We start from the raw sequence: 11953 nt of genomic DNA, 5'->3' as shown, positions 1-11953 counted from the left end.
GCCCAATAGACATAAAAAAGTTCAAGATTTACCATAATGAAGAAAAGCCCAAAAGACATAAAAAAGTTAAAGCGGTCAAATACCCTAAAAATTAGAGTTTACTCTTCAGTGGGAAGAAGTTAATAAAGAAACTATACATTTTTTTATGCTAGAACTTTCTAAAATTAAATTTTTTGGCACGAAACTTCAAAATCCTTGTTGTCCGATTATGATGGAAGTGACAACGCTGACCGCTAAGATTCCATTCAAGTGTTACGTCTAGTCAAGATGTATCACTTTGGTGATGCTTGTGTGTGTGTATTTGTGAAGGACTTTGAAGATGATAGATTCATCTCCAAGATGAAAGAACTTTTCATGGTCTTCAAGGATCATGTGGTGCAACTTCATGATATACAAAACCTTGACAAGGAAAAAGTGAAGAAAGCCTATCAAGAGATAAAGGGTGAAGAACAAACAACATCCCCTGCTGAGTCCAATGCAACAACGACTGATGAGGTTGTTCAAACACGTCAACCTAAACCTGCATCCAAGTAGGTTGAGACTTCAAATGAAGTCTCTTTAGTGGAAAAGAAGGTTCTTGATGTTGTTGTTGTCTTCTCTAGCAAATATGATGTTGCACCAATCAATTTTGTTTCCCCTAGTACTTTAACTAAAGATTGTGTCCAAGCGATGCTTGATCTAGATCTAACAAGGTAGAAAGATGAAACTCAAATGCTGGTAATTCAGACCATGACACAACAAAGAGAAGAAATAAGGAAGGAACTACAAGCTTATGCTGAACAACAAAGATTGGAGAATAAACAATACAAGCAATCCATTCAATCTGTTGTTGCTACTTAGTTCACCAATCTCTCTAAAATGCTATTGCAGAACCTACAACAAGCTTAATAAAACATATTGGCTATTTTCGTCCAACAACAACCAACTCCAAGTATATTGTCTACACCTGCTAAAACAACACTACCATCACCAACATCAACACCACCAACTTAGCCACCACCACCACCATCCAATCATGAGTGATAATGAAGCCCCATCATTATTTCTTTCTTTGAACCCTAAGTCTTTTTGTTAATGACAAAAAGGGGAGAAGGTTAAGGAATTTTTTATTTATGTAAACATAACTCTCTTAAATAATACAAGTGTGGTTTGGTGATCTCTTGTATTTTTTTTAAAAAAAAAATCATTGTTGTGTGTGTGTGTGTGTATTTACTCCAAATTATTGTTTTGATACATAACTCGTAATCATGCATTATCTTTCTATCTTATCATGATTATGTTTTATCTTGATCAAAATTTATATGATTTTTCATCATAAAAAAGTGGAGATTATTAAGTCTACACGATCCACTACCACAAATGGACAATCCATCATTGCCCATGATTTTGACATTACAAAAGTATAAATTATTAATGAACTAATGTGGTATTCTTAAGTGAATATGACCTATTATATAGGATCACACTTGGTATTATTTCTTATCCTGCAACTTCTATTAGTACGCATATAATCACAAGCGGAAATTGTTTTATTAAATAGTAATATCTAGCGTCCAACACATTGTTATAAACTATCATCCACTTATTGTGAAAACCAGCGTCCATATACTGTGGTGCTTTTATTCGCGCCCAATAGACTTAATCACCCACACAATCTATTGTATATCAAGTATAAGTAACATCCAACAATGTACTAAAATCAGTGTTAGCTACAAAGGAAAGTGGATGAACTCAACTTTCGCAAATTCATTTTTTCCTCTCTCTTATTTTGAATTGCTAACATTTTAATTTAAGGAAGCATAAAATAGAAGGGGATAAAAGATTTCACAGGAATATTCCTTAGGGGTCATTATCACTAAAGAGAAGAACACATGTAGTTGTTTGTACTTTTATTCTTTCTCTCTTTACAAGAGTGTGACACGTAGCATTGCCTCCAGTTGTGAGACAATGGTCAAATTAGAGACAAGCGTTAATCCCATAACAAATACTTTCATGAATTTTATAAAAAGTGATCGAGGTTCTGCTATCATGAAAAAGAAGAAAACAAATTAAACTAGGAAGTGAAAAGCAAGAGCATTTTGAAGTGAGAATTTGTCAAGTCATTGGACAATACACAACAATGCTTAATTAGTTCATCCTTTGCATAGCAAAATTATTCATTTGTATTTGAGCTTAATTGTTTATCCACTTTGTTGAGTGATTTGAATCTATGTATTCAATCAAACATTATATTTTAGTGAAAGCTATGAGTGATTTAGTGTTAAACAATACTTTGGTGTCTTAGATTCAGGGAGAGTCTAATGATGTGTTAGTAGTGACCTAGAAAAAACTATTGTAGCCAAGAGTGGCAAGATAAAATTATTATTTGTAATCAATCTTTAATTAGTAGAACCTTCACTGGTTTGTGAAGGAAAATTGTATGTAACTCTATTTATGTGAACCAATATAAATTAAGTGTTTTTACTTATCTCTTAAGCTATTTGATTAATATTCTCTTTAGCTTATATTAACATTTTATCACACATGTGTTATCTTGAATATACTATTTTTTCAATCGCTGGACGCCAATGATTTTGTTTTCATCAAAACTGATTTTATTGATTGGACGACATTGCCAATAACTTGATTTTTGCATATATGTTTGTAAAAAAAAAAAAAAACTTCTTGTAAAAAAGATTTCATTTTTATCTACACCCTATTCAATCTCTCTTCTAGTGTGATATTTTTTATTTCAAAGACGTAGTCAGATAGATGTTGTATCATACTCTCTTTCATTACATTAGTCGTCACTAGTACCGATAGAAAACCCTTGATCTATGTAAGGTATTTGAAACATATGAAATTGATACAGATGAAATGGGGGAGTAGGATAGTGAAAATTTGTCATGTTATGATTATCTTGTGGGTTGGGTAATTTTGAAAATTTTGTGGATCCACTAAATTTGGAGAATTTTTTTAATTTGGATTTGTGGGTTATTGATAATTTGATATCAAATTTAACCACTAATTTATAGTAAATGAATTTTGATTTGGATCCATTGAATTAAAATAAATTAAAGAAGAAGTTGAGAATTTTTTGAGGGTGAGAATGAGAGAAATTTGAGAGGTCTTAGTCGTAAAAAAATATATTCAAGTATCCCGATTTATATACAATTTTTATATAAAATAATTAAATCAATTAAATAATAAAACAACCGTTGCCAACGGTAAAATTAAAAAATATAGCCATTATCATTTTTAACATAAAGAGCCGTCAACAATTTTTTTTTTTAAGACTCGTTAGCAATTTAAAAAAAATATATATTCATCTTTTTTATCATCCAGTTTCATAAATAATAATAGTATAACAATAACAAACAATTTTTTATTTTAATTTAATAAGCGTAAGCATTCAGCAAGCAATTATGTCTCGCAAGCACCCTTCCACGCGTAGCAACGTCGACACTTGCTTCCCAAGCCATGTTGCTTCCAGTGACAATCACTTCTCAAGCCATGGGATGTGTATGATGTTAGTGTTAGCAAATCATTTTGGCCGGTTTTAAGTTACTTTCTGTGTATTCTTCAATATCACGTGGGGATACAAGAACCCACCTTTAGTTTTATTCTAACGATAGTACCTACTTTAGGTTCTTAAATTATTTTTTTAGGTTCATATAATAATTTAATAAATTAATTTTTTATTGATGACTAAAATTTAAATTGATGAAAAATAAGTGACATTGGTGATAAAAAAAATACATAACATTGAGATTAAGAAAGAAAATTAAATTTTATTATTTTGGTGACTGAAACATTTTCAAATATATTTTATGAAGTCGGTTAAAGTTGATGAATTTCTCTTGTATGAATATAGTATTTTGTTTACATGTATGTAGTAAAATCGGGATAAACATTATGAAATTAAAATGGTAATTCTTTTTTTAGAAAAAAAATTGTTGTGTTTCTCTTCATAAAAAGATTTAAATTGTGCTTTTTATTAAAAAAATAAAAGGATAAGTATTTTATTTTTCTTAAAAAAAACACCACTCTTCACTTCTCGCATCCACTTTCCAAATTTCTTTCTCCCAAAGAGTTTGGCACATAAACAAGAACTTCCCCAAAATCCTCTCTCCACCTTTTCTGTTTTCTCCCACACAAAAACCTTTCTCCACCTTTTGCTAAAAAAAATTATTTTAAGTGAAGATCAATCCTTCAAAGTTCTTGTGTAAGAAAAGTTCTTACACGTGTAGAACCCGCAATCCTCTCTAATGAAGGTTCTTGTGAAGAATCCAGATGAAAAATCACCACTAAAGATGCTCTTACACACTAAACATATCCTACAAACTACTACAACCTTGTATGCAAAAAAAAAAAAATAATAACCTCAAGAAATTTAATATTATTGCCAATGCAATGAAAACCTATAAGGTCATCAGCATAGAACAAATTAAAGAAGAAAAAAATATTGACTATAATATTTTTGATGAATTGGACTCATAAGGTATGAATCTATTTAAAGGAATGTCTAAATAATGAAATACTTTTCCTATATCCTCTCTCCATTTTTGCTAACTACACTCCTATTATCCTATTATTTTTTTGTAATTATTATTATTATATATATGTTCAACCATAATGTTGATACACAACCATTATTTTGCAATGTTCCTTTTGGAAAAATATTTTTTTAAAATTTTAGAAAATACTTTCTAAAATACTATTTTTGTATTTCGGAAAGTACTTTACCGAATGTTAAAAAGAAAATACTAGGACCATTAAAAACTTATATAAATGAAAAAATTGTACAATAGTGAATCAATTGAAGTGAACAAAACACATAATTGATAGATATTGGTCCTTCAATTTGGACAACTCTAAGAGGCATTCTACTACAACAACTTGGACAAATTTAAGATCAAACCATACATTGTTACATATATAAAATGAAAGACATCAATGATATTGTGTGAGTGGACAAAAATAAAACAAGGAAGAAAAGTAGTTAGAGTGTAAACATACTACATTAGAGTTTGAAGGATGAAAAAACCCTAATGCTAGAACGAAAGACCGAGTAAGAGAGGAATAAAGGGAGATCAAAGTAAGAAATCAAAGGGGGGTGAAGGGACTGTGATGAAAGAAAGGGGATGTGTTGTTGCTATGATAGGAGTGCATGAGGGAGAGAATAAAGTATGAAAATGAAAGGTTATTTCATTGATTTATTTTTTTTTTAAAAGAAATGAAAGTCCAATTAGCCAAAAAGGAGATTTGATATAGCAATAGCCTAATGAAAAACAATCAAATTTCTTATGGACTAGATTCTTAATGTAAGGGCCCAATATTGTTGTATATAAAATCACAATCCATTTACAGTGGCTTCAAATATTTAACATAACATAACATAACTTTACAAAAAAAAGAACATTTAACATAACATTGACATTTGAATCCTACACCTCCCGTTTTGAATTTTTCACCTCTCAAAGGAAGCTGAATGGGCAAAAATATTTCGTCCTCTTTCTTTTGTCTTCTTCCTCTAGTAGCGTGCGTTGACCCTCCACTCCGCTCAATGTTGCGCTCCATCATGCCACTCATCACTACACCACACACCACCCATCGTCACAAAAACCACAAATCAAAATAGTACCACCACATCACACACCATCACATCACAAAACACCAATGCATGACACCTACAAAGGAAAATCTTGATCTAAAACTTCTATTTTGAAACAACTATTTCGTAATAGAAAAAATTCTTTCTAGAAAAACTATTCTGAAATGATATTTTTTTTTTCTATTATGGTATAATTGTTCTATAATACATATACACTTCCAGAATAATTATTCAATAATAGAAAATATTCTTTTAGAAATGAGATTTTTTCTATTATGAAATAATTGTTCCATAATACATAAACACTTCTGGAACAACTATTTCATTATAGAAAAAATTATTTTCAAAAAACCTATTTTTGAATAAGATTTTTTCTATTATGGAATAGTTGTTTCATAATACATATATATTTCTAGAACAACTATTCTATTAGCTTTAGATAAGCAATTTCCTTTCTAGGTGTCGTGCGGTGGTAGTGTATGATGTGGTGGTGTTGTTTTGATTTATGGTTTTTGTGATGATGGGTGGTGTGTGGTGCAGTGGTGCAATGGTGGGTGGCATGTTGGAGGGAATCACAGGTTGGAGTGAAGGGTTGACACATGTTACTATAGGAAGAAGATAAAAGAAAGAGGATGAGTTGAGACATTTTTGTCCATTCAACTTCCTTTGAGAGGTGCAAGATTCAAAATTGGAGGTGCAAGATTCAAATGCCCATAACACTAGGTTTATTAAACTTCTACCACAATGACACACCCATAATAGTGTTGATTTGTCTTTCTCTCTATTATTCCATTAAAAAATAATTATTGTTTTGTAATTTTAAAAAAATTCATTTTAGATTATTTTACATAAATCAAGAAAAAAATAATAAAGAATAAAGAATAATAATTTTACAAAATTAATGTTATATCATTATTAATTTATTTATAATCTTTTTTATTTATCATTAATATTATAAGAAATATAAGTAAAAAAATAATTATGTTACATTAAAAATTTAAAATGATAATTATTTTACGATACTTTTTTTCATACATGATAAATTCACGATTATAAGACAGAAGGAATATATTACCTATGGATACGAGGATCTTAAGACACTTTAACAAAGTTAGGTTGATCGTTTGTCATAAAGTTTATTTATCATATGCATTCATTTTAATTTAATTTAAAGAGTTAATTTAGCTAAGAAATATTGTTAGTCGTTTTCATTTTAAAAATCCTATAACTGAGACAATGGGATGAGCTTTAGTTTGAAAGAATTTACCATTAATTCAATTATTGTTGACGAAAATTTCAAATTCTCAACTCTTTCTTCATAGCAACATAACTTACATTTCATATATCATTGATGATATATTGGAGTAGGAAAATTTCCAGTAGAACTAAAACAATCCTTTTATTTCTTATAAATAATTTCAGTTATATCATTTTATTTTAGAAATGATATAAATATTTTTAAAGTGATTAATAATGATATAATCTATAAGTAAATTATTTAAATGGATGTATCAGCAATGAAATTATGTTCTCACTATTCCCTATATATAATCATACTCTTAAACCATTTTTAAGGACCAGTCCTTTTTTCAAAACTAAGAGTTTCCAAATTTCACATAATTTTAATAGAATGTTATCTCTCGTCGCAAATTAAGCACATCATGAGAACAATTATATGTGACAAGTACATTGGTTTGACAAAGCAAATTAGGTACGTAATTAACTTTATTATGTGTCAAAGTAGATGCACTGGAACTGTAACTAATTTGTTTTATTTTTTTTATAAAAAAAACCACCTTTTTGTTTACAAATGGAGAGAACCTCTTCAGATTTAATTCTTAGTGTGTCTATTGTCTAAGTTCAGTATATTCCATTAGTTCAGTAAAATGATTCATAAAGGCCACAATAAAAAATTTAGTATATATACCCTCATGGAGTGTTCTTAAATTTAAATTACAAATTCACAAATGCAATAATGTTTTTCTTGAGCACGGCAAAAATTAGAAGCACCATACACGATTTCCCTATATATATATATACCCTCATGGAGTGTTCTTAAATTTAACCAAATTCACCCAAATGGAAAACAAAATTCTGTATATTTTGCGCGCGGTTGAATACGCTAGCACAGCTACATGAGATCCTAACTGGAAATATTCAGCCATTTAAATCATAAAGTCAATATATCCAAAAGAAAATTAATTATGGTATTAGGTGCATTCCACATTCTGAATACGGGCATCTAATGTTTTGTTGGCCTCTCTCTAGACATAATTAGTTTAGCCATATAGGAAGCTAGGTATAGCTATACGAGGGCCAGGAAAGACTATCATGATACTCTCATATGATGCCAATTTTTCCTTAAAGTTTCTAATCATTTTTAAAGTTACTAAACTTGCTACCTCTACACCTAAAAATGTTAGTTACATAATCAGAATAGTTTGGCCAATTTACCTTTAATGTGTTCCCTTCCATTGCGCATACTTCATGCTTGCTTGGTTGGAAATACCTTCATATCTCGGGATGTTACCTACCGGTCCAGCGGGTTAGTTTGTGTATATAAATATTAATATATGTTGCTTCTTTGCATTATTCTTGCCTTAATATAGATTTCTTATTTATTATAGGGAGAGTTATTAGACGTTGGTTCAAACCCGGCTAATATTGAAAAGGAAAAAGGCAGCATTGGATTATTTTTCTGTGGATTAACATTAATTAATTATTAGAACATTCTTTTTGAATAATATATATATATATATATATATATATATATATATATATATATATATATATATATAGAAGTTATTAATTTGATTACAGTGATAGAGTAGACTTTTGTTCTGGATGGCCTAATGTGGCTATAAAATTATTTCCTATCAAGCAAATTTTTCGTGTGAAACCATACCTATTACATAGAGGATAGTCATTGTCACTTTGACCACTCTAGTAATAATCGTAGAGAGATCCTTAATTATATATTCCCATATATGTGATGTGTACATGTGTAATTATAAATTAAAATATGTTTTTTATCATATAGTCATCCGATGGAAAGGCAGTTATTGTTCCTCTCTTTTTCTTAACAAAGATGGATCCTTTTCTATTGTTAGGTACAGAATTATATTATTAATTTCCTCTTTAATTGAGAATAGGACCTGCTATAATATATCTATATATTTATATTGATTTAGATATTTTATAATTTTCTTTCAACATAGACTTAATTATTGAATTGATATTTTATAGCTTGCATTAATTGTTAGAGAAAAATAACCTATTCAATAAAATTTTGATTATAAATTGTTTTAAGTATGAACAAAATTAATTTAAACGCATACGATATATGATTAAAAAAATGCATATGATAAATCAAGGAACGAAGAACTTGATATCATCACTTGCATGGTTTTAGCTTTGCAATTTCTTAAACAATAATGATTGTAAAGCAACCAACGCACCTAATTAATAAACAATATTTTAAAGTATCTTTACTATAATTACTTGCATGGTTTTAGCATTGTACGTTTACGATTTCTTAAACAACAATGATTGTGCATCTAATTGATAAACAATATCTTCAAGTAATACATCTTATACTATTTCTTGATAGAATAATGAAGTAATGAACTAGTCAAGCAGACGAATAGAGTTCGAAGTGTTTAATTTGTTTAGGCAATACTACTCATACTGATAGTAACTGATATTGCAGAAATTACTTTTTCACTTATATTGAAAATACTAATTAGTACATAATTCATTCGAATTATTTTGTCAATTAAAACAGAAATATCTGCAAATTAAATTTATATATAATTGGCCTTGAATATGAAAAATAAAGAACATAAATCACATGAGGGACAATATAATGTACCATCCATTAAAGATTGTTAGTTAGATTTCCTTTCCCTTACTATCCAAATTATTTATATAGATGATTTCCAAATGACACTAGATTAGGATTCAATTAATTGACATGGCCAACCTATTTATTGTCGGTCCTTCGGGGTTAAGTTTTGGTGATGTTGTTAATTATTTTCTTCCTTTTCCCACTCCTTGATATGAAAGTTTTGCAGCTGTAGTTAGGTAGAAATCATTAATTAATCCATTATAAAAGATAGTACTTACCAAGTTGGTATATATGATTATAATATCGTAATATAATTAATATAACTCTACTATTGTACTTATTGATAATATTAATGATAATGAGAAATGAAAATATATAGAATGCAGGAACCATAATATTACATATGTATTTTTTTTATCTCTCCCATAGAAATATAATTGAATTCTTTTTCCCGGGCATGCATATTCACCAAGAAAGACAGCACTTTACTTATTAGATGATAACGAATGCAATAAATTCGTCAGTTAAAGTTACAAAAAATCCTATATTAGTTTGCAAGAAATTTTTTAGGAGACACATGCAATCTGAGTATGCTGATCATTCTGGATTCTATTTGTCAGAGTAAAATGATAGTCTTTACTAATTATTATTATTTAGCCTACTCATCACTACTTCATCTCATATCCCTACCCTTCTATATATTTATTCTATGTTTTACGTGTCTCATGTTTCGTCTGTGCATTCTAGCAGAATATGTCCTATATATAGACACGGGTATTTCAGTGTAAAACTGGTAAATAATTTACTATAAATAATTACTGCATAGAACTTGGGAACAGTAGAAAAAAGGTTCAATTCATTTATATGCACCAGTAACATGTTCCACCATGATTTTCTATTTGCTCTAATAGAGAGAGAGAGGGAGAGAAATGTATACGGTGAAATACTTTAACATAATACTACTATTTTTTTAAGGCAAAAATGATTATCATTGAACTTAATTAACCAATAATACTAAGTAATCAATATTAAAAAGTTCGCTACCATTGACAAGAGAACTAAGCAAAGGCCACTCTTCTTTTAACTCTTTGCAATCACAATCCCTCCCATTAAAACTCAATTCTTTTTGCTCATCTCTTTTGTCCTGATGTGTTGCCTTTCTCCTACTGAGACAAGACAAATTGGCGACTTGTTAGTTCATGTATGCAAGAAAGAATACACCACAGAATTAGTAATTAAGAGACTGAAGATTTTATGTCAGCAATGGGAAAGGTAGAAAAAAAGGAAAATGATTTTGATTTGATGTTACAGTCTTTGGTAGAGGTTTGAACGAGCGAGATTGACTGTAACAACAAAAAATTTATGTTTTATATTTAATGCATTTTAAAAATAAAATCAAAATGGGACATAAAGTTTAAAATGTAATACATTTTAATTTTACTAAACAGGTGAGATTAAGATCACATAACAGAAAAAACTATTTCATTACATATTATATATATATATATATAATGCTAAGTTAGTTTATGTAATTCTTATATGTATATATGCATTTTACTTAATAAGAAAAAAGGTTATATTGTATATAAATTTGTGAATTCGATTTGAACCTGAGAAAAGGTTTATACTACTTCCGTCTGTTTGCCTTGTCAATCTTCTGATTCACATACAAAACCTAAAATACCACGGATAAATAATAGATTTATACAACTATATAAGAACCAAATGACCAATAATAATAAACTTAAAACATAAACTAGAAAGAAATAAATGGCAATAATGTATGAACAAGGTAAAAGAAAAATTAATGAACCTTGGGACTATTAAGAGGAGAAGTTGCCGTATCTTCCAAAGAGTCATCAATCAAAGCCGTTATTGCATCCTTCCTTTTCTTTAAACATGAACTCTTGACATTTCTATTCACATAAAACTCCTCAACTTGTTTGCTATGAGCCACTTTTTTGTCTACCAAAGAAGCAGCATCGGAGACAAGGGAGGAGCTAGCTATACCATCGGATAAAGACATGGAACACTTGTTGTTATCAACAACATGGTTGTTGAAGAAGTCATCAAAGTACGTGGTCCAACCACTCTCCTCAGTTGACATATCATCGTTAGAGGAAGGAGGAGCTTTGGTTATGGAACTCATTGAAGCTATGGCTTTTTTCCTTTCAAAGAGCCAACAAGTGAAGATGAGCTATGATGTAGTTAGTGGGGTTTGGTGGCCAGCTCTAAAGAGGCAAGTCTCCCAAGGAACGCATATATATAGTTGAAGAATTCTTTGGAGGGGCACTTTATCATAAGACTTATTTTTTTGAAGATTACATGGATTTTTGAAGGATTAATAATCTTATTGGAGTTAGGTAAAACATTAAAGAAATATATGAGATTAGCTTAATAAATTAATAATTAATATTAATTATTTTTAAAAAATGATAAAACTGTCGTTAATAACATAAATTTTTCTTTCAAATATTTAAATAAATTAAATATTCAGAGTTTAAATACAATAA

The 11953-nt window shown here is 29.3% G+C and overlaps 1 protein-coding gene across 2 annotated transcripts; it reads right to left on the bottom strand.

Moving 5' to 3' along the window:
- Window positions 1–10274: 10274 nt before the first annotated feature.
- Window positions 10275–11660, bottom strand: LOC114378072 (vascular-related unknown protein 1-like). Of its 2 annotated transcripts, XM_028336589.1 has the most exons (3): window positions 11254–11660; window positions 11051–11115; window positions 10275–10606 (listed from the first exon to the last, which is right to left on the bottom strand). In XM_028336589.1, exons 1-2 carry the CDS (start codon window positions 11587–11589, stop codon window positions 11068–11070), a joined length of 384 nt encoding a protein of 127 aa, XP_028192390.1. In that variant the 5' UTR covers window positions 11590–11660; the 3' UTR covers window positions 10275–10606; window positions 11051–11067. The 2 variants fall into 2 exon arrangements, with proteins under 2 accessions (XP_028192390.1, XP_028192391.1); XM_028336590.1 differs by lacking the exon at window positions 11051–11115.
- Window positions 11661–11953: the final 293 nt, after the last annotated feature.

Source organism: Glycine soja, chromosome 12 (assembly GCF_004193775.1).
Source record: "Glycine soja cultivar W05 chromosome 12, ASM419377v2, whole genome shotgun sequence".
NCBI classification, from domain to species: Eukaryota; Viridiplantae; Streptophyta; class Magnoliopsida; order Fabales; family Fabaceae; genus Glycine; species Glycine soja.
Note: the sequence above shows the minus strand (reverse complement) of the source record. Positions and strands in the feature narration are given on the sequence as shown.